Genomic DNA, 24,158 nt, shown 5'->3' on the forward strand with positions numbered 1-24,158 from the left:
GTTAGTGATGAAGTGAGGAGAGAAATGTGGCTCGTTGTGTCCTCCTTACAAGAGAAATTAATGAAGAAATCAAATAGCAAACTCAACGAACTTCTTGGAGAAGGTGATGGTGGGAGTGATTCTGGTGAAAAAAGAAAAGGGGGTGAAGTTGAGGGCAGTGAGAACATTTTCAAGAAGAGAGGAGTAAGTAATCAAGTCACTCTCAATAACATATTCAAAAAAAAATTGAGAGAGGAAGTGTGTCAAGATATTGCTTCTTTTTTTTACAACAATGCCATACCATTCAATGTGGCAAGGAGTGAAGAATTTCATAAGATGTTGGAATCGGTGACAAAATATGGGCTTGGATTCAAGCCACCTTCCTATCATGAAATCAGAGTCAAGTATTTGAAACATCATGTGAATTTGACCACGCAAGCTATTGAAGCACATAGAGAAGAATGGAGAAAAATAGGATGCACAATAATGACGGATGGCTGGACCGACAAGAAAAGGAGAACTATATTGAATTTTTTAGTTAATAGCCCTATGGGTACAGTATTTTTGACTTCAATTGATGCATCTCATATATCTAAAACAGCTGATAAATTGTTTAAAATGATGGATGACATTGTAGAGGAGGTTGGTGAAGAAAACGTGGTTCAAATTGTAACTGACAATGCAGCAAATTATAAGGCTGCGGGTGAATTGTTGATGGAGAAAAGGAAGAAATTGTATTGGACACCATGTGCTGCTCACTGTATAGATTTGATATTGGAAGATCTGGAGAAGAAGTTACCTATTCATCAAGAGACAATCTCAAAGGGGAAAAAAATTACGACTTATATTTATTCAAGGACTTCCCTAATTTCTTTATTGCAATTCTTCACAAAGGGAAGGGATTTGGTGAGACCAGCCATAACTCGCTTTGCTACGTCTTATCTTACTTTGGGATGTCTTCAAGAGCATAAGGGAGCATTGGTTAGAATGTTCACATCTGATCAATGGAAGACTAGCCGATTTGCTAAATCAACAGACGGAAAGTTTGTTGAAGATGTAATTATGGATAAAACTTTTTGGAAAGGTGTTGTTGTTTGCTTAAGAGGTGCATATCCTATAATCAAAGTTCTTCGTTTGGTTGATTCGGATGAGATTCCAGCTATGGGATTCCTTTATGAGGAAATGGACCGAGCTAAAGAGAAGATAGCAAAGGCCTTCAATGAAAGTAAAAAAAGGTAAATAAATTATTAAATTTAATTAAAAATTTTAGTTATTTTTTTTTGAAAATTAATTTAATTTTTTTCATATATTAGTTATCTCCCTCTATGGAATGTCATTGATGAAAGATGGGACAATCAACTCCATAGGCCATTGCATGCTGCAGCTTATTACCTCAACCCTTTTTTACACTACAGTCCTGGTTTTAAAGTAGATTTTGAAGTTAAACGTGGATTATATGATTGTATAGAAAGGATGGTAGAAAATGATGAAGAAATGACTAAAATTGATGCTCAACTTGAAGATTTCAAGGCAAAAAAGAAATTTTTTGGTGGCAAGGCAGCCCTAAATGCACTTAAAACTAATATCAAAACTCCAGCACAATGGTGGGAATCTTATGGAGATGGACATCCAGAGCTTCAAAGATTTGCTATTCGTATATTGAGCTTGACATGTAGCTCCTCTGGATGTGAGCGTAATTGGAATGCTTTTGAGATGGTAAGATTTTAAAACTATGATAAATTACATTCTTTTTCTTTACCTATTAAAAACTAGCAAATAATCAATTGTATTTATATATTTTTTAGGTCCACACAAAGAGACGAAATCGTTTGAAACAACAAACTATGAATGATGTTGTTTATGTGATGGCTAACTCAAAATTGGCCAAGAAAAAGACATCCAGAAAAGCTATGGAGTTTAATCTTGATGATCTTTCATCTAATGATGAATGGATTATGGCCAATGAAAGTTCATCCAATGGTGATGATTTAGAAGTTGATGACTTATTGGACTTGGATTTGAATCCAAATGAACACTTGGGTCAAGTTGGAAATGATTCCAATGATGTTGATGATGATCCTATAAATTTAGATGATTTAGAGATTCCTCCTTTTGATGATGATCTTGATGGAGTTGGAGATGAAGAAAATGAAGACCTAATAGAAGATGATTATTATGATCAAAACTTGAATGATTTGTTAGAGTAAAAAATACCAATGTTGGACACTTTGACTAGTTTGTTTTTACTTTAGTACTATTGAGTTTTATGTGTAATTTGACTTGAGAATATATTTATTGTCATTAATGTTTGAGTTGTGATTGTCTTTTATGAATTTAAGACTACTGGTTCCTTATTTATCTTCTTTTTTGTATGCATTTGTATGTTTAAATATAGTTTTATACATTAGGTATGATCTTACGATCCACTCTACGATCCTACGAGTTACATGTTTTCCTTTCCCTTCCGATCCTAAGTAGGATCTCGATTTTGACTACCTTGACTGGCAGTGATCATCATGGCATTATACAGTTGAAGAAACACTTATGTCACCATTTTCAAACAAAAGACCTTGGAAAAACTTTGATATTTCTTGGGAAAAGAGGTGGTACAATCCAAGCATAGTATTGTAATTTCTCAAAGGAAGTATGCATTAGATATATTGGAGAAAACAAGTTTAATGGGAGCCAAATCTGAAGATACTCCCATGGATCCTATTTCTAAACTTTTACCAAGTCAGGGGGAGCCTCTTGTTGACCCAAAAAAGTATAAAAGATTGGTTGATAAACTAAATTATCTATCAGTTACTCAACTCGACATCTTTTTTGCTGTTACTGTGGTAAGTTAGTTTCTCAACACTCCCTATGAAGGACATTGGGATGCATTGATTCGCATCTTGAAGTATATCAAAGGTGCTCCAAGAAAAGGTCTCCTGTACTAACACAAAATTCCTCTCGTGCTTTCTTGTTTTCTCTCATCTCAACAGACATATTTTGAAATTTGGATGAACTAACATATATCCTATGAAACTATGGTGTGATAACCAGGCTTCCATACATATTACATCAAATACAATTTTTCATGAAAGACCAAAACACATTGATATAGTTTGTCATTTCATCCAAGAGAAGGTTTAATAAATTCTTACATCCACCTATAATATGCGTAGTGATTTTATTTGTAATAAGCTGAGCATGATTAATATCTATGCTCCAACTTGAGGGACTGTTTGAGAGTTATTATTTAAAGGTTAATAGGGTAGAGTATGGAGTATATGGACTCAGCCAACCTGTGTACTATGCACCTAACTTAGTAATATAATATGGGGGGTTGCTACACTTTCTTACATCTCTCCTTTTTGCTTTTCTCTCTCTACTTACTTTCTCTCTTCTCAACATTCCTGAAATACACAAATGAATTATATGTGATCTCAGTATATCTTTACAGGTTCTAAACTACCAAATGGTTTCATTCATTATGTTTCGATTGTTTAAGAAACAACATCCACAAGCATCTATGTTCAAGAAATATTGACGTGTAGTAACTATTCAAATAATATGCGCACACAGAAAATCTCAAGTTTAACTAATAATGAATAGGGATGATTACAAGGAAGGGAAATTTGACAATTTTTTAATTTAGGAATAATTAACCACTGATTGGTTGACAAAACTCACTACTGGTGAATGAGCAACCACTTATGGACCCAATTAATCCCTTAAGCAGCTAAATATTTCTACCTTTTTTACTAAGATCTCTTTTTCAGCTATTTGGCCTAAATATTGCCGCTAATAACCAAATCAATTAGGCTATTAAAATTGTCAACAAAAGCATGACAGTAGATGATACATAAAACAGTATATTCTATTTTAAATAGGGGTATGTGTGACTGTAAAGCATTTATAATAACAACTCACTAGGGCATTTCTTAAAACCCCTGCAGCAAGAAATACAGGTTGCTCAACATGACAATAACCCATTAACCGGGGAACTGTAGGTATAATATCTCTGTGATTCACAACTCGCCAGCTGTCTTTAACTATCTGCAAATAGTGATGCAAACCAGTTAACTGTTTTACGAATGTATAGACTACAGCGAAAAAAAAAAAAACTCCTTTATCTAACATGTGATAAAAGATAAAATGCCTCTAAGTTAAGATTATTAATAGTTTGCCATGATTTTTCACCTTATGCTCAGTTGATTCAGTGCTTTGGGAGTGTAATATTTTTTGTAATATTGCTTAGATTATTTGTTGTAAGCATGGATTGTTTATGCAATTTAAACATAATTCAGATTATTAAAAATTTGAAGGACATAATGGACAATCAATTCAGGAAATGAAAACATCAACAAAATAGTCATACTCTTTTCTAACCTCATTGTAAACTTCTGCAAATCTTTTGTTACCAACTCTAGGAGAACCGAAGTTATACATAGAAATAGAAATTGTTCCCTGCCTAGTAGACAAAAAAAATAGATTACTGCATACAGTAATATCCATGAATATAGAATGGGGCAAAAAGAATGAACATCAATAATATGTGAATTAATTTGCAGTTTCTGTACTTTTCTGAGAACTTTTAGGTCCTTATAGTTTCAGCATCTTCTTTGATGGGGTCCCGTAATCCAATCTAGGGTCTATGTAGATACCCAATTGGAAGTTTTTGAAAATATACAGACTGATTCGTAGGTTTTAAAAATAGGGCCCCATTTAAGAAATTACAAATCGTCAAGATCTCAAATTTAATAAAACTAAATGTAACATTTCCAGGGGCAGGCTAAATAGGGAGAAAACGTAGCAAATGAAGTGGGTAAAAAGATCAGCAATTTTTAGTGGCATCTATCTACACATAATGCATGTTTGGCATGGATTATAATCAATGATTATAATGTTTCCAATAAAAAAATTGTTTATAATCTTGTTCTCTCTAGTTTCTTAATCTAGTTCTACCCATTTTTTATAATTTTATCATAAAAAAAAAACAATTCTTTTAGAAAATTCAAACAAAGTACATTATCTTAAAATCACTTTTTACCTAACATATCAAAGCATAGAACTTATTTATAATCAATTTAACATAATGAGTACAACAGACAGCAAAGAGTTAATCAATGTAAATAATATTTTGCCCATAAATACATGTAAATGCATGCTCATGAACATAACAGGCACTTAAAATAAATTATAAATGGAAGAAATGCATGAGAAATAATAAACTTACTTAGCTAATTGATTAGATGAAAGTTCAAGAGCAAGCAAGGTTGCCAATGCGCCACCCAAACTATGACCAGTCACATAAACATGCCATTTGTGGAGTGACTCTGAATGATCATCTCTGGCACAAAATATATCTTTCGTTTGTCAATGCGAAATCAAATTGAGATGTACTGTCATAACATTGACAAGAACTAGAAACACAACAGTAATTGTATTGCACAAATGATCTGGTTCAAAGACTAGATTTGCAGTACAAGCACTCAGCACAGACGTTCCCCCCTTCAGAACACCAGAAGCAACAAATTGACACCTTAATTTCCTCTTATATGTATCTGTCAAACCATATGTGTAATAACACTACAGCTGTCACATCCTAAATCATAAATGCCAAATATAGAACTTGGCCTATCACATAGTACTATGTAAAATAAAAATAAGATATTGATGACAATTCAATCCACCAGGCAATATATGACCATTACTGCTTTCTCCAGGAGAAAAATAAAGGAAAATGTTGAAATGTTCTGTTTGAGTTAGCAACTAGACTCAATAGCTATCACAATTGCAGCTTCTTCAACCATCTAAGAAATACAGATATGTTACAAGTAATAAAATCATTGATGTGCCTTCCCCTTTACCACTTAAACTTTAGGGAAGGTTCATGACGTATATCAAATCCTCCTTAACCAAGTATTTAGGATTTCAATCCTCCAATAATGGCCCATTCTTCTAAATAAAAAACAAATTTCAGCAAATAGTAAAAAGGGGCCAGTAACCCTTCGAGTCCAATGGACTCTTGTGTGAGGTGCTTAGAGATGAAATAAAGCCATTCATGGACCTATACCCACAATGTAAGCTTTTGGGATAGTTGGTTCGTGACAATATCTAATTTGTTTATGTTGTCACATCATCCGTATAAATACACTTAATGGTACACTTAATGACTCACTCTAAATTTAAATTTGGAAAGTGAAGGTACACATGTTTTTAAGGCGGCTGCATGGTGAGGATTGCCTTAACCCTTATAAACTCCACTTTAGCCATAGCCATTCTTGTAGTCGATGTGGAATCTCAACACAGTTGGGGGAGATTATAGGACTGATTTCTTTTAATACTGCACTGAGAAAGCCATGGAACCTGGTAGATTGCACTAGAAAAGCTACAGGGCTAGGAAGGTTTACTTGAAAATACACTGGCTAAGTTAATTGCACTAGCAAATTCCATGGGGCCAGGGCATTTTTTGCAGTTAAAGGGGTTCAATATTGAATGTCTTAGAATATGGCATCTCAACACACTCCCCACACCTAAGATTGGACATTTGAGGCATGGAGATTATAGGGCTGATTATATATATATTGCAGTTGGAAAGACACAGGACCAAGTACATTGCATTGGGAAAATCACAAGGCCAGATAAGTTGCACTAAGAAATCCACAGGATACGTGAATTTCCAGGAGAAATCCATGGGGCCAGGTTGTTTTCTTTTCATTTTTAAACAGTCAAAGGTGGCCTAATATCGGATCTACAATAAACTTTGATATTGTCTTAACTCAACTCCAAAAGCTAGCTCATAAAGAGATGAATGTGCTAACCTTTATAAGTTCTACTTTAACCATATCTATAGTTGATGTGGGATCTCAACAGTTTATGTCACATCATCCATAAAAAACACTTAATGACTCACTCTAAATTTAAATTTGGAAAGCAAAGGAATACAGAATGTTTTTAAGGCAGTTTGCTGGGTGCAATAAAATTTCTTTAAGTACAACTTACACATAACCAATTGCAAGTCGAATTAGGGAAATAATCCTGGTCCTTACTGAATCATACGCACTCAGAAAACCACTATGAACCTGCAATGACCAGAGCACAGTTAAAAACTGAGGAATCTTATGTTGTAACAGTCTACTAAACATGGCTAACATATATAAATCAGCCAACAATTAACATACTTGAACCTCTTGCTTGAAATCTCCACCTATCCTTTCAGGATTCAGCCTATGGAATAGCAAAGTTAGTTGTTGAATGAAATCATCTGGTGCAATAAAAAAGCATTTTAATTCAATCCCAAAATTAATTATGATCTGTCATAGCACCAATGGATATTTTTCAAAGGTCCCTACAGCAGCATAGCATCAAAAACTGATCCGAAGCAAAGAAAAGTAATTATTTTTAAAAACTTTTTGAAATAATAATAGTGAATAACAACAAAAACAACAATGATGTACTTTTTCAATGAGGAACAAAATAAGATATCTTGTTGGCCCAATATATGCAACTATTGCTTTCTTAACCGTCCACCTCCCCTTTCTAATTTTAATTTACCTCTTTCAATTTTTTTTTAACAATTCTCTTGTTTTGAATTTATTAAATATATCATACAAAAAATCTAAGCGCCATCTAATCTAATATAATTACACTTATCACATACAGGAAAATTTCTCAGAAGATTAAAAATAAGTCAAAGTGGTGAGGTACTACAACCAAAAAGTTAGATATAATCATATAATGACCTGAAAGCAACACACTTTGCGGATAAAATTAAACCAAACCCCGAAAGTGACTAAATAAGTCACAACTAGGTTATAAATGAACATTACCCGGCTGGAACAAGCATTAGATCAGTTCTTAAATCCTTCCATTGAGACTGAAAAACAACAATATAAGCATCTTTAAGATAAACCAAAAGCTGTACTCCACCTAAAAGAACAAGAAGAATTAGAACTACCTGCTCTGTTCCCCTAAAAGCAACCACTAACCTTCTTCGCACAGAATCACGCCAAATTGCAACCTGAAATTTCTGACGATTAAGAAATTTGAAAGCAGTGCATGGAATAAGATATTGCCATTATATCACAAATAGATTTTTGGATATTACAATACCAATTTAAAATTTCATAAAAACTATAGAAATGGAGTTATTGAAGAGATAACAAAACACCTGTGTGTCTGTGGATGCATTATCTAAGAAACATAATTTTTCAAATTCAGACTTAATCAAACTAGGATGGCCCAGAGATGTGGCGAGCATTGCCCAAGCCTCCATAGCACTTTCAGCAGTAGAAAATAGTTTTCTCATCTCTTCAGCTTTTTTATCATCCAACACCAACAGATTTTGGGAGCCAGGAAATTTCTTACTAGTAGAATATAGTATATCATTGCCTCCTGCTTTGATAGAATCTTCTTTGATTTTCCTCTCTTCTGAAGAACGCCCTTCATCGTTCATTTTGGAAACTGCTGCAGTCAAAAGCATTAAACCTCCTAAAATTGACTCAGTCTGCCTCATCAAATTCTCTGTTGCTTTTCTGACCTCTGGAAGTGAAGACTGAATTGCGGCAAGGGCAGGTTGGCCACTTGTTTTATCATTGGTATCATCTGTGCCTCCAGGCATTGCAAGACCAGATTGAACATATATGGCTTCTGCAATATTTTGTGATTGTGAGCCAATTTTGTTCAAAAACTCCAATCCATCCCACTTAAATTTCTCAGGAACAGAAAGACCTAGCTTTTGAACAATATTAGAATTGATAACATTAGCAAAATTCCTCCAAAAAATTTGATTTGACAGCTCTTCCTCACTCACTTTTGTTGATGGTTTTTCTGAAGCATGTCCATTTTCAGTATCACTGTCATGCTTGTGAAACTCATTTGAGTTCCTCTGTTCACTGCGAGTTTCCTTAGAGGCTTCTGAGCTACCAGCTTCATGAGAAGGCATATTAAACACAGAAGCAGATTCATTCAGTTCCCCAGTACCTTCAATGTCATACTTATCATTATTAATATCAGGCATCTGGCCCTTCAGAAGATATGAATTGTTAAAAGACTTTAACTGCCCAAATGCATATTCCACAAATTGTCGAGCTTGCACTGTATCAGAACCAATAACCTTTCTGAATGCAGAATCAAAACCATTTATCTTTAGAAGGTCTGAAACAAAAGGAATCTTCCACCACCTTTTCTCTTCATCAATTTCATCAAAGGTCTTATATTTAACCTAAAATCCAAAATTTATTACTGAAATCAAAAACTTATAAATCATTAAAATACGGCCTCACATTATTTAGACAAGTGCATTTGCCCCAAATTATGCACGTTAGTTAAAGATTTTAAACATATATAGCATATAACTTATCTCAAAAGTCTTGAATGAAGTTTGAGAAAAGTCAAATTCATTAAGCTATATATTTATTCAAAAATACAATACCTTAACAAATGTAAACACATAAATTGGCATACATAATTTGTACCAACATAGACATCATGCTGTCCACTAAAATTTAAATGGTCAATAACTTTGGCCCATATTATAAATCATTATTCTTGAGGTTTTTTTCTTCTTTTCCAATAAAAGTTACATACCTCCAGCTGAACCTTTCCGCCGCCACCCATTCCTTCCAACTCAACCAGTATTTCATGCACATCTCCTATAACAAATTAATCTTTTGTAAATTTTTGCAGTCATAAGTGTAACCATAAATCTTAACTTTATGCCCTCTTGCAAATAAATTCATAAGTAAATTTTTATCCTACTTTTATTGACAATTGAAATTATGAATGTTCATGACATTTGGACATGTCTGAAAGAAAATGGGAGCACATATTCAACCCATATTAAAAATTTAAGCAACATAAGAATATTTAAATATTGCACTAACTGTATCTTACAAGATATTCCAGTCCTCACCATCACAAAGCCATTCCAGATCAACACCTGCATTTCCCATTCGTTTGTGAGGAGTTACAAGGTTTGCATCCCAAGCTGCAACCTAAGATATACTGCCAGTTGTTAGAAGATTGGCATGACTTCACAAAATAATTTTACTTTCTGACTTTTAATTCTATTTATTTTTTAACATATAATTTCACGAGTTTTCAGTTTTGAATCCAAATGATATATCTCAAAGAAGGTGTTTGATTAATTTATAAGCATATACTCCAACGCAGACACTAACATGGCTATGTTTAATATTCCAAAAAACTATTAAGAGACATCATTTTATACAATGTAAGCACTTGGTCTCTTTACAGAAAGATCTCAAAATAAAATAAAATTATATCATATTCACCTTCTCAAACAAATATTCTCAAACAAATATACTAAGTTTTATATTTTTTCTATGGTAATGAGTCTTTCAAAAAAAATTAAAGACGCATCCTTTTTTAATAATACTGGTATGTGTCCATCTATAATGAAGTGTCGGCAAAGGTGTCCGAGCAATATGGAGGTGTCACCTCAAGTGTCTAAATCAAAAAAATAATTTTTAATTGGACACTTAATGAGTATCCAAGAAGTATTGGTGTCGGAACTGTGTCTGACATCGCAACACTTCAAACAAGAGAGGTGTCCATACTTCATAGTTTATAAGACAATACAATCTGCACTTGACATATATGATTTAAGAGAAACGGTAAAGGGTGGAAATTTAAACATGGGACAAAGCTGGCATAGACTAGTATTATTCAAGGAAAACACCTCAGATCCATCACAATCTCATATGACCATTATCATATAACTAAACCTCTATTTGATATTTTCTAAACTAAATATTTCATTCTCATGTTCTCTGAACTAACAACAGGTATTAGTTTCTTACAAGCAAACTAGCAGGTCTTACATGTATATGCATATTCACTACAATTGGTCAATTGCACCAAAAAGAAAAGAAGAAAACTAAATGTTGAATGTGAAGATGCATGAAGAGGAGTATTTTCACAATAAGGATGAGTGGAATGTAAAACAGAAAGAAAAAACCTAGATATATTATAAATAATTTAATGCAATTATTATGTTATACAAACATATAACTTCTATTAGTAACAATCAGAAGTCAAAGGAAAAGAAAAGCAAATGGGCTTCTGCCCTCATGAACAAGAAATACAAGAGAACATTGCATCACCAGGTAATATATATGGTAAAGGATAATTAATGCCTCTAATGTCTTAGCCAGATGATAAGACTGGATCAGAAAATATAGAGAGAAGAAAGAGATGGAGAAAGAACAGTGTGTTTTATTGAAAGAGCCTTCACAGTATTAGGTACATGATAGCCCTAAACTGTTAGATTATGGAATGATTACAGAAAAACAGTTCAGGACTTAGAGAGCCTGAGATCTCACAACCAAAATCTTAACAACTAAATGATCCCATTTACACCCTTTTCTCTCCTTTTATTGTAATTACTCTAAATCATGGGCAGACCTATCTAATTATGTGTCCTTATTTCTTCGAACATACACTTTCTTAATTGTGGGTCTATAACATTACTCCCCCCTCCCCCAACCCTCAAATGAGATTCCCCTTGTCCTCAAGGTGAAAATTTTGAAATTGTTTCTGAATCACCAAATAGGATTCCCACAAGACTTCAAATACATCATAGAATTCATCTAAAATTCTCTGCACTTCCTTTGGACTGGAATAGATTGCACTTCCTCTGTGTCTTGCTAGTTCCTTACATTCTAAAAGGAAATCTTATCCTTCATTTTGGAGGACTTTAAACACAGATTTCAGAGATATTATTACTCTTGATAAAGCTGGTTCACCTCTAAGCAACAATGTTCCATTATTTGTGGATCTCTGAAATTCACTGTTGTGCCTCCTAGTGTAGCTAGATATTCCATCCCTAGAACCATGTCAACTCCTCCCAAGTTGAAAATGAAGAAATTTGTTGAAGATTCCATCCTTGTAATAACAACTTCAGTTGAGGACAGACCCCTTCTCATTTGGTGTTACATCCATCTCCCGCTTCAACTTGATATGTGGGGGTATCTTTGAATTGCAGTCCCTATTCCTTTACCAAGGCTGATGATATGAAGTTGTGCAATGCCCCCACAATCAATCAGAACCATGATCCTTATTTTTATCTCCCTATAATTCAATGATTTCTTCAAAGTGGACTTATGCTGTAATTTGACAATTGAGGCATTTTGAACTCCAAATTATCTTCATCTCAAAGTGATCCTTCAGCATTTTCTTGTATTGTGCCTCCTTCCTCTTTCCTCCAATAACAAAACACAATACTGTCTATTCTTGCACATGTGATCAGCACCATACTTTTCATCACATATGAAGCATAACTCATTCCTCCTTTTCTCTTATAATTTTGCCTCTAACAGCCTCTTAAACCCACGTTCTCACTCCTTGGAACTGTTTCTGTTAGTTGAATATACCACTGAATTTCCTTCCCCTACACTTGAACGATTTTGATTTTTCAATGCTTCAATATGAAAGTCCTCCTTCTTTTGTTCACTTTGTACATCACCCTGGTTCTCTCATCAATTCTTTGAGCAGGTTTCACAATCTCCAGCATTGTTTCAACAGAATGTAAGTTCAATTCTGCCTTCACTTCTTGCAACCATTCAAAAAGATTCCCTAGAGAACCTCTGCCTCTATGCCACACATGGGACCAATGTATGCTTTAAGCTTGAACTGTTTTCTGTGTTCTTCAACAGTCCCAGTTTGTTTTAAACCCACTAAAGATTCATATGTTTTGTCCATCGCTGGTTGAAACCTCTTGACCATTATTGATCTGAAATGGTTTCCCACCAGCAGAGCCATGATAGGTGTTCCATTCCTTAGCTACCTACAGCTGCTAATCTCTCTTCTTCCAGTACCACCTTCAACTTAAATGTACGGCTCTGCAGATTTACCCAGCCATATGTGTTTTTACTGCAGAATAAGGGATTCCCAACCTCCACCGCTTGTCATTGTCATGCTTGTTTCTTGGACTTGATCTTGATCCTTGACCCATTCTTGAAACTCTTCAGTCAGCCCCATTCTGCTCGTCTTCACTGTTATCCATTCTTGGACGTCCAATCCTTCCTCATAAACTCATTGACATTCCTTCCATCCAGTCTTCAATCTTCTTCATTTGACCTTCTTGTAGCTCAGGATCCCTCTTTGTTTCTTGCAGATCACCCTGCATCATATTCAACAAAGATTCAAGGCTTTTCTACAAGAATTCTACTTGTTACTCTATCCTGGTTGTAAGGCTCTTTGCAAGCTCCTACCAATTGATAAGACTGGATCAGAGATCTCAAAGAGAGAAGAAAGAATCAGGGAAGGAAACTCGTTGATATTCCAAGCTGTTAGAATAAGGAATGGTTACAGAAATAGGCTTCAAGAGCCTGAGATCTCCCAACCAAAATCTTAACAACTAACTGAATGATCTTGTTCCTTTAGTCAACCGTGATTCTATTATGTTTTACAGCTATTCATTTGATTGACTCTGTTCCGAAGGTCCTCAGGAATCACTCTCAGGCTCAGGGATGCTAAAATATCTAAATGATAGATAACAATTCCCTAATGTGACAAACTGACCGCATTTAAAAAGAAAACTCAGAACGAAGGCTTAGAAAATGAGTCTTTTGGGGGAGGCCCACCCAGAGGAGAGCTGGCAATGGGCTCTTGCCTTACTAAACTTAATGGGAGGTGCTAGAACAACCTTTTCCTGAAATGGGGATTCCAAGTCGTGTTGTTCTTGTTATATTTTAGTAGTAAGCATGGGCGATAACCTCGACTTGGGCCACCTAATTCAGTAGGCCCTTTTTTATTATTTCAAACATACACTTTGGTTTTCCTATTGAAGTTTGAAAATATATGGGAAAACAGTAATTTTTGGCTCACTAAGCTTTTTAATGGAATTTTGAGATCTAAAACTATCTCAAATAAGTGGAGAAAGAGTACTTTAGTTCCTATATATAAAAACAAGAGCAACATTCAAAATTGTGCAAATTATAGACATAAAACTTGAGTCACTATAAAATTATGGAAAATGGTAATTGAGCATAAACTAAGAAAAGAAATTAAGATTGCCAAAAATCATTTGTTTTATGCCAAGAAGGTTTACAATAAAAGTTATATATCTTTTAAGAAGGTTAATGGAAAATTACCAACACAAAGAAAGGGACTTGTGTAATTTTTATTGACTTAAAATAAATATACAAAGAGAAATGTTGTAGATTTTATAAATGAAAGGGATTCGTGCAGCATATATCTTAGTTATACCAAAAAGTGAGATAACTACAAGTGTGAAAAATCCTGAAAGCATGTCTAAGGACTTATCTACTTGGATAGCTTTATCACAAGGCTCAACTTTGAGTCCTTACTTATTTAACCTAGTCTTAAATGTGCTAATACAAAACATACAAAAAGTTATACCCAAATGCATATTTTTTTGTAGATAACATAGTCCTGATTGAGGAATTAATAAAAAAAAAAAAAACTCCAAACTTGAACTTTGAAGCAAACTTTGAAATCTAATATTATATGCCCAAATGCCTATTCAGTTTGAACGTTGGGCTTCACACATATGTCCAATCTTGTTGGGTCCACCCATGCAGATGTCCAGTCCTGCAAATTTCACGCACCAGATGTCAGGGGGTGTTAAGATGTCCTACATTGGTTAGGAATAGAGCCAGAATACTCCTTATAAGGGCTAGGGCAATCCTCCTCTTATGAACTAGCTTTTGGGAGTGAGGTAGGCCCAAGTTTCTTAACACATGAGATACTACCTAGTGCAACAATTATGAAGAGTACAACTATGACCGTTCTCTCGAGCATGTTAAACTCAATTGTATTAGGTTCTAATAAGAAGTCCAAGTCTTCAAGAAATAGAAGACTTATATTAGGTTCTAGTAAGTATTAGGTTCTAATAAGAAGTCCAAGTCTTCAAGAAATAGAAGACTGTGGAAGAAGGGATTATGCATATCTATTTAGATTAAGTGCTAAGCAATGATTAGTTACCACATTATGATGCATGTATAATCTGCATATCATACATACATGGATGAGTATCTAATTTTCTTCTATTCATACATTTAGTACTCATTTTAGCATATATTTTGTTTGTTAGAAAAGTTTTATTGCTTTTTATGTGTTTATCTTGTAGGCGAGTGATCCAAGAAATATGCTATCGTTTGGAGTGAAGGAAAAGCTTGAAAGAATGACAAAATAAGTAAATGTAAGGACTAGAAGAATCGAGGACCCCAGTTAGGCCATAAAACTAGCAATTTTGTGAACGAAATGATAGCCCAAAAGCAATCATGGCTTGCCCTTTCCCCGCCACAGTCATGGTTTGCATACAGCAAGAGCAATAGTCCAGAAGCAACCATGGCCTACCCTTGGTATCCACCAAGGCCATCGTTCAACTGCGGAACGTTAATAAAGGGATCTAAACGTGACCATACCATGGGTGTGGTGACTACATAGCTGTTGTTCTCACCCAGAATTCAAATTAGCCTTTTTAAAATATATTTTCTTTTATGGGTCCAAAAGTGTTTTAAACCCAACCTATGTAAAACCCTTTGAGGGTTCATTAGAGAGGGATTAGGCACTTATGGACGTCTAGAGACTCTCAAGACAAGATTAAGAAACAAAGTCATGATCATTGAAGGGAGTGCTCAAGGATTCAAGAACAAGGGTTCCTAAGGGGCGAAGATAGATTTCATTCTTCTTCCCTATTTTCTTTATTTGTACTTGGGATCGATTCTATAAAATGCTGAAAAGAAGGTTTTATTGTACTACAATAGTATCAATTATCTTTTATGGTAGTGAATGTTAGATCTTAAAAGAACAACACAAGAAAAAGGTGGAAGTAACAAAAATAAGAATGTTAATGTGGATGAGATAGTCATACAAGAAAAGACATAATAAGAAATTACCGTATGGGTGAGAATATTAGAGTAGTATCTATAGTGGAAAAGATAACTGAAAATTGTCTAAAGTGGTTTAATTACATGCAAAGAAGACCTTTAAAAGAACAAGTAATAAGAGTAAATGACATGACTTCTAGTCTGGTAAAAGAGGGTAGAGGGAAGCCTAGAAGAACTTTAGAAGAAGTTGTTAAAACAAATTCATTAATTAATAATATCTTTAAAATTAGCTTTAGACCGGGCTCAATGGTGTCATGTGATTAATGTAGCTGACCTCACTTAGTAGAAAAAGGCTTGGTGGTTGTTGTTGTTGCTGTTGTTATTGTTCTCGTAACTTCTATGTCTAGATTGTTAACAATGATTTGTAATTTGGTTGAGTAGCTTTTCTGTTTTAAGGATTGGGAATAACTCAAATTAGGAATGATGACAATATTTTGAATGTTTCCATGACCTTCTTGATTCAAATTTTAGTGCTCTTAATGCTTGTGAATTTGATGGATCCCTTATTTACATGATATTAGATGTAGGAAAGAACTGAAAAATGAAAATTTGATGTTGGAAACCCTAAAGTTAAACCTAAGATTTTAGGCTACGAAAGCATACTATGTTTTTTGAGGAATCATCAAATCAACACAGCTTACGGGTTAATCTAATTAACTATCTTATTGTATTCTGAAAGGGAACAATAATTAACTTAGGGTAACTTGTCTTCAAGATAAATCAATAATTAATACGTAATCTATTTCAATAAGTTTGTCAATTCTAATTTGTGAGAATATAATTCCTAAAAAGTTCTTAAAATTTTAATCTATTATTGTGTTCTCTAATTTCTGTCTTTTCATTTGTTCTTTATTTCATCTTATTAATTGGTTGTGTTTAAATAGTTAGATTGCAACTATCCAGTATTTAATAGCGCAGTCCCTGTGGAAATGATAACTTTTTATACTACTTGACATAATCATGCACTTTCGGCTCTATCACCATATCATTTTATGTCCCAAGATGTGCCAATTTATTCCATTCAAGTTTCAATGTCACTTTCAACTTAAAGATTTCTCTATGTAAATTAGCTATTATGCAGATGCGATATTTGCGAGTGTGCATTCCACTAAATATGTATGTGTGTATGGATGTAAGAAAGACAAAGAGAGCTTGAAAACCTGTAAAGATTTGCTTGGAGGCAGCTTAATATTAAAAGTAAACTCCTCATTCCATGTTGGCTCTTTTGTCCTGCCATCAATTAATTTTACATAAATAAACCAAATGTGTCCAGACATATTATTGGGATGTGTTCAATTGGACTATGAAATTTAAAAACAATTAACCTTACTTTAGCTAATGCACAAGTTTGAAAGAAAATGAAGATACTTCAAATAAAAAAATGCTTTCAGGGACAATATGAAAGATTTTTTAAAGAAAGGTCAAACAGTCACGCTGTACAAATTCTGCAGTGACGTTGACTGTGAACCCTTAAGACCATTAAAATTATTTTCAACCATTAGATGGTGGTCCCTTTGAAGAAGTGAAGTGGCTATAACAAAAATGAGATGAAAACTCACCCCCATTTGATATTGCTTTTAGCAGTCTGAGAATCCATCTGTATGACCACATATGGATCACTTGTTCCCTGGAAATCACATAAAATGAATGAATGTAAAGTAACAGAGATCAAAGAAAAATAAATAGTTATATGAATTAGCTAAAGAATTGGGGGCAATAGGGGTACTGTCATATACACAGCAAAGTAACAAGAAGTGCACATTTCATCTAATCACAGAACTACATTCAGGGCAGTAGATTTATTTATATAAGACCAACCCATGGATCCATGGCAGGGAAATTGAATCCTTTTTTCAACTTTATGAAGAGTTGACCATCATAAATTTCATGAATAAATTCCCTGCACACACCAAAAAAAATTCGTTAAACATGCCATTAGTTTAATAAGGAAGGCATTTGAAATTTAATACTACAACAACAAGAAGCTTTATTTGACTAGTAGAGGAAACTACATAGATAAATGACATCTGTTGGAATTGTATAAGAATAGTAATATTGTAAATAGGAAAATTAGTATCTTTGTAATTATGATAACTTCTTATTCTATATCAATGGTCCCTATTATAAATATATGTTTCAATGTGTAGTCAAAACACACAGATTCATCCTATGTTTCTTGTTCTTTTCTCAACATGGTATCTAGAACCTAACGTAAGATAATCCTAATTTGGTGTTCCAATTTGTACTTTATAAAGTGATAATGCTTGTGAATACTTATCTAATCAATTTTAAAATTTTATGCCTTCTAATGGTATTCTTTATCAAACCACTTGTGCTCATACTCCACAACAAAATGGGGTTGTTGAATGAAAAAATAGATATTTTATTGAAAGTGTTCACACACTATTGTGTCATAATCAAGTTCCGCATCATTTTTGGAGTGATGTTATTCTTACTGCGTGTTACCTAATTGATAGAATGTCAGCCTTACTTCTTCAAAACCAAGTCCCTCACTCTATCTTATACCCTCACTAGTCCCTTCCCTTTAACCCTCATGTCTTTGGGTCCACTTGCTTTGTTCATGACCTTAGTCATGGGCCCGATAAACTCTCACCACACTCTCACAAATGTGATTTCTAGGTTACACTAGGTCTCAAAAAGGTTATAAGTGTTACTCTCCAGCTCTTTGTCGCTATTTAGTTTCCATTAATGCTTTCTTTGAATGAGTTCCTTTCTTTACACTAATTCCTTCTGTTTTCTTCTCTAAGTCTCCTTCTCCTCCTCTAGCTTTTGTGCCTTTCCATTATCTTCTACCAGAACCATCCCATGTTTCCGCAACACCACCTCCTTCACGTCCTCTGCAGGTGTATCACCATCGCCAACCCCTCTTTGTACGTCCAATGTCTATTGGTCCTACTTCTAACTTGCTTCTGGTGCTACTCACCTCCAGACTTGCCTTCTGAGACTGACCTCCCCATTACTCTTCGTAAAGGTATATGTTCTACCCGTAATCTCCCTCCTCATTTTTTTCCTTTTTCCTATTATACTTGTTTGTCTTTCTTGTCCTCTGTTTCTATTCCTCAAGATACAGGTGGTGCTCTCTCTCTCAGTTGGAAACAAGCAATGATTGATGAAATGTGTTCTCTTCAAAACAGTAATACTTGGGACCTTGTTCCTCTTCCTCATTGGAAGTCTCTTGTTGGTTACAAGTGGATCTATACGGTCAAGGTTCATCTTGATGGTAAGATTGATCGCCTTGAGGCTTGTTTGGTAGCCAAAGGTTATGTACAGATATTTGGTTTGAATTGCGTGACACTTTCTCTCCTGTAACCAAAATGATATATGTCTGGCTACTGATATCTATAGCTGCTATCCGTCATTGACCTCTTTTTCAACTCGATATCAAAAATGTTTTCCTTCATGGTGATCTTGAAGAAGAAGTCTATATGGAATAACCTTCTGGATTTGTTGCTCAGAGGGTGTCTTTAGGACTTGTTTGTCGTCTTTGAAAATCCTTTTATGGTCTCAAATAATCTCCAAGGACATGGTTTGGCAGATTTAGCATGGTAGTTCAATAGTTTGACATGACTCAAAGTGAAAAAAAAAAATCATTATTTTTTTTCATCATTCAACTTCAGGTTGTATTGTCATTACAGGAAGTGATCACCGTGGCATTGAACTAGTCAAGCAACACCTTTGTTAGTACTTTCAAACAAAAGATCTCAGTAAACTTGGATATTTTTTGGAGATTGAGGTGACATAATCTAAAAGTTGCGTTGTGATTTCTTAAGAAAGTACGCAATGGATATCCTAGAAGAAACACGATTAATGAGGGACAAAAGTATTGATACTTCTATGGATCCTAATACCAAACTTCTGTCAAATCAAGGAGAGCCTTTAGATCCAGAAAGGTATAGAAGACTTGTTAAAAAATTAAACTATCTGACAGTTACTCTCCCAGACATCACTTTTGCAATCAATTTGGTAAGTCAATTTCTCAACTCTCCTTGTGATAGACATTGGGATGTAGTAATCCACATTTTGAAATATATTAAATGAGTTTTAAGAAAAGGTCTGTTAAATGAAGACCAATGTTGTCAAATGGCGGAAATGGCAATGCCATGGCAGAATTTTAAACCTGAAATTTTACTATGACAACCCTCAAATTGAATTTGATTTGGAAGTGACAAATGAGTTGTATGATTGTATCAAGAGGTTGGTGCCAAGTCGGGATGTGCAACAAAGCATACTACTTGAATTACCAATTTATAAGAGCGGTGGTAGTCTCTTTGAGTCCGACTTTGCAAAATCACAAAAAAAAAAAAAGCATTGCTCTTGGTAGTTCATCAAAATCTTCAATATTTTAATTTTAAGGTTATAATTCATTTTTAGAGTTATATTTATCTTTCATTTTATAGCTCAATGGTGGAGAATGTATAGACATTCAGCTCCACATTGACAGCAACTAGCTATCAAAATTTTGAGTTTGACATGTAATGCATCTGGATGTGAATGCAACTGGAGTGTTTTTGAGCAAGTAATTTCTTATCTCTCAAACCTACTACTTTCTTCTAGAAATTAGAAAGAAACTAATTAATATTCTTATAATTAAACTCACATTGCAGATTCATTCAAAGAAAAAAAATAGGCTTGATCACAAACAATTACATGACTTGGTTTATGTGAAATACAACCAACAACTCAAAGAACATTACAATCTTAAAGATGTAATTGATCCAATTACACTCAATAACATTGATGAGTGTAATGAGTGGTTGGTTGGAGAAATAGATGATGATGCTCTAGATGAGGATGCTGGAAATGACTTAATTTTTTATGGTGATCACACTTTAAATTGGGCAACTGTTTATGAAGCTTCTGAAATTGGAGAGCTTACAACATATAGTAGACGTCATTCTAAGAAAAGAAAGAGTCCATCAAATGGTATCACTATCAAAGCTGCAAAAGTTTCCAAGATCAAAGCATGTTCAACAGCAAAAGGAAAAGAGAAAATGGTTCTTAAAGATAATGATGAAGAATTAGAAGATGAAGAGATGTCGAAAGAAAAACAAAAATAATTAGAATTTAATCTTCTACAATCTAAGGGAGAAGAGGAGGAGGGTTATGCCTTGGTGAATGAAAAAAAGGATGATTATGATGAAGTTGAAGAAGATGACTAAATTGATAATTTTTGTTTTTATTAACTTGACATTTGATAATTGCATATTTTGTATTGAATTATACTTTGGATTGTAGGTTATGTTACATATATTTTGAGTTAATTATTTTCTATTATTTTCTATAACCTATAGTATTTTTTTATATATTTTATTATATCCGCCATAAATCCGCCATGTTGGCCACCATAACTTTACGACAGTTTTTTTTGTTTCCGCCATGAGCTACCATCCGCCATTGATAACATTGGTGAAGACAAAAGACATATTCAAGTTGTGGAGTAATTAGATGCAGATTTGGCAGGATCACCTAGTGATAGAAGTTCTACATCTGGCTATTGCATCTTTATTGGTGAAAATCTAGTTTCCTATAAAAGCAAGATATAAGGTCTAGTGCAGAAGTAGAATATGGAGCCATGGCTTTAGCCACTTGTGAATTTATCTAGCTTAAACAACTATTCAAAGAATTGAGATTTAAGAGAAGTTAGACAGACAACACTTATTTGTGATAAGCAAGCAACTTTACATGCTAAGTCAAATCCAGTTTTCCATAACAGGATTAAACATATTTAAATAGACTGTCACTTCATTAGAGAAAATATTTTATCCGGAAAAATCACTACTAGCTTTGTAAATTCCCATGATCAATTGGTAGATGTTTATACTAAGTCTTTAAGAAGTCCTTGAATTAATTATATAAAAAACTTGGTGCATATGATTTACATGCTCTACTTGAGGGAGAGTGTTAGAATTATATAATTATAGTAATATTGTAAAAAGAAAAATTAGTATCTTTGTGATTACGGTAACTTCTTATTCTATATCAATGATCCCTATTATAAATATATGTTTTGATGTATAGTCAAAACATTCGGATTCATCCTATGTTTCTTGTTCTTCTTTCTCAACAACATCATTGAATTGCTCTCTCTCTCTCTCTACTTATCTATCTACCATTCTATCAGCTCTAAGCGCAACTATGAAAGGCTGCTGACACTTACTCCGAAAGGTAGACTGTTTTGCAACCAGCAGCATCAACTTCACGCCTGCCCATGTTTTCCTGCAACACGTTATAATAGGAAGAAAAAGAAATGGATTGAAAATGAGTATGAATTCATCATGAGAAAAAAAATCATTACGTCCAGGGCAACATTCTGATCAATTTAGGGGTATTTACAAGAGCTTATGAAAATAGCTTATGTGATTATGTCTCCCATAAGTTTTTTTAACTTATTTAAATAATCTTCATAATCTATGACATAAGACATCATGTGAAAAGAGCAATAAGTGCTTAATTAAGACACTTCCCCAAATGCATTCTTATTCCGTTCTACTTGCAATCTAATAAAGAAATAGAAAGAAAAATACAGGGTCCTAGTCACATTCCTTATGTTGTGACAACTGGCCTCGTTAACTCCATATTTCTTAGCAAATACAAACAAATTAAAAAGAAATTGAAAAATAGCAGCATACTTATTTTCTTTTCAATCTTTCAAATCAAATCAATTATTTTAGAGCTACTAATAACTTAATATTAGCTTATTCACTACAGATAAAAAAAGTAATAATATATCAAATAAGTTCTAAATTCGACAATCATCATCAATTGTCCTTTAATTTGATAACCATCTATTGGCTTGATCCAGGATGTCAGAAATCATTAATTGACCGGCAACAAAGTCAAGGACCAAATTGACTAATTGGCAGTGAAGTTAGGAATAAAATGATTGACAGTTGTTAGAATTTGGGATCAAATTAACAAACACAGATAGTTGCCATGTTGAAGGACTAAATTTTAGGGACTAAAACACCGGCGATTGTAATTTCAGGATCTAGTTAACTATAAAAAGCAACAAAAAATTTTAAAAAAAAAAAAAAAAAACTCTTTCAGCATTTCAATTAAAAACTTTTCTGGACAAACAGCTTCACCATATACAACGTTTCGAATTAAGCCTCCCTCACAACACTATTCCCCGAAAGTTTCTTCCATTTTCTCCGTAACCTAGCGAAAACCACAAAAAGGAAAACATACAGGGGGAGTTGCGTAGGCCTCGAAGGCGAATCCCGCTAGAATAACCGCGAGATTGATATCAAAGGGAGGCCGTTCATCGTTTTCCGGAACAGCGACTCTCTGAAGCTGGGAACCAGTATTGGAGGAGCAGCAAATTGAGAGAAGTTGCTTCCTCCCTGCGAAGGAGAAAACGCGCAACTTTGCGGGAAAATGAGACGGGAAAGTGCGAGAAAATCTTGGCCCGGTGGAGTGCGGAAGCGGAAGTTTGGACGAAAGAGGAGAGAGAATGTAACGGAACTGAAGAGAAGCCATGTTACTTTACATTCCACGGACGAGAAGAGAGTGAGAGATTATGGTTGAAAACAAAGAAGAAGAAGGTGCGAGAAGACCGAAAGAAGACGGAAAAAAAAGAGGTAGTGGCAAATCGTGTAATTTTGAATGCAAGGAAGGGGTAAATGGTTGTGAGAATAGATAGTGGCTGAAAGTGTACGGCCACCAGAACCGAAGAATGCTCGGTTCGGGTAACGCTGGTTGGTTCTGGAAAACATGTAGACGCTTCTGTCAACGAAAATTCATATATAATGAAAAACGATTCTTTAAGGTGTACCAAAGGATATATAATTAAAAATATTAAGTTATGTAAATTTTAATAAAAAATTATCATATACAACTTTTTATTGTGTATTTTTAATATATATTAAAATTTTATTTTAAAATTGTATTTTTCTTATCTAAAAATCTTTCTTATAATACAGTATGAATTTAAAAATGAAAAGAACCTCAAATAATGAAAATAAATATTTAAAAAGACTAAAATAAAAAAATTACAAAAATGAGGAATAGAAATATATTTAAAATTATATTATACTTCAATCTAATTTTAAAGTTATATTAGTATATTTAAAATATTTTTAAATTTTTTTTTAAGGTTAAAGATTATTCGATGTTATAAGCTCAAAAGTTTTAAAATTAATCTGTATTTTTCAATCAAGCTTTTGTTATTCAAAATATTCTGTCTAAATTTTGTCAAACTTCTAGTTTTAAGATTAATTTTGGAAAGTCTTTCTTTTTTTTCTCCAAAAATACATATCATCATCTTTGACATCAAATCACTAAGGTTCTGAG

At 33.9% G+C, this 24,158-nt stretch overlaps 1 protein-coding gene across 7 annotated transcripts in view; it reads right to left on the reverse strand.

Moving 5' to 3' along the window:
* LOC113873520 overlaps positions 1-23,598 on the reverse strand; it is a 40,189-nt gene extending 16,591 nt beyond the window's left edge. Inside the window, exons 1-15 of one of the 7 annotated variants that reach the window (XM_027511671.1) lie at positions 23,055-23,565; positions 22,024-22,082; positions 17,664-17,745; positions 17,405-17,472; positions 17,006-17,075; positions 9,881-9,962; positions 9,556-9,620; positions 8,138-9,190; positions 7,925-7,987; positions 7,797-7,843; positions 7,149-7,194; positions 6,970-7,049; positions 5,201-5,314; positions 4,354-4,435; positions 3,895-4,020 (exon numbers count right to left, since the gene is read on the reverse strand). In XM_027511671.1, coding sequence (XP_027367472.1) covers positions 3,895-4,020; positions 4,354-4,435; positions 5,201-5,314; positions 6,970-7,049; positions 7,149-7,194; positions 7,797-7,843; positions 7,925-7,987; positions 8,138-9,190; positions 9,556-9,620; positions 9,881-9,962; positions 17,006-17,075; positions 17,405-17,472; positions 17,664-17,745; positions 22,024-22,082; positions 23,055-23,345 — 2,328 coding nt within the window. In that variant the 5' untranslated portion in view covers positions 23,346-23,565. Of the gene's footprint in view, positions 1-3,894; positions 4,021-4,164; positions 4,436-5,200; positions 5,315-6,969; positions 7,050-7,148; positions 7,195-7,796; positions 7,844-7,924; positions 7,988-8,137; positions 9,191-9,555; positions 9,621-9,880; positions 9,963-17,005; positions 17,076-17,404; positions 17,473-17,663; positions 17,746-22,023; positions 22,083-23,054 lie in introns of all 7 variants that reach the window. The other 6 variants (XM_027511669.1, XM_027511672.1, XM_027511670.1 and 3 more) reach the window with 6 other exon arrangements.
* Between the last annotated feature and the right edge of the window lie 560 nt (positions 23,599-24,158).

The sequence above is a fragment of the Abrus precatorius genome, unplaced genomic scaffold (assembly GCF_003935025.1).
Source record: "Abrus precatorius isolate BTA unplaced genomic scaffold, Abrus_2018 Scaffold7, whole genome shotgun sequence".
In the NCBI taxonomy this organism is placed as follows: domain Eukaryota; kingdom Viridiplantae; phylum Streptophyta; class Magnoliopsida; order Fabales; family Fabaceae; genus Abrus; species Abrus precatorius.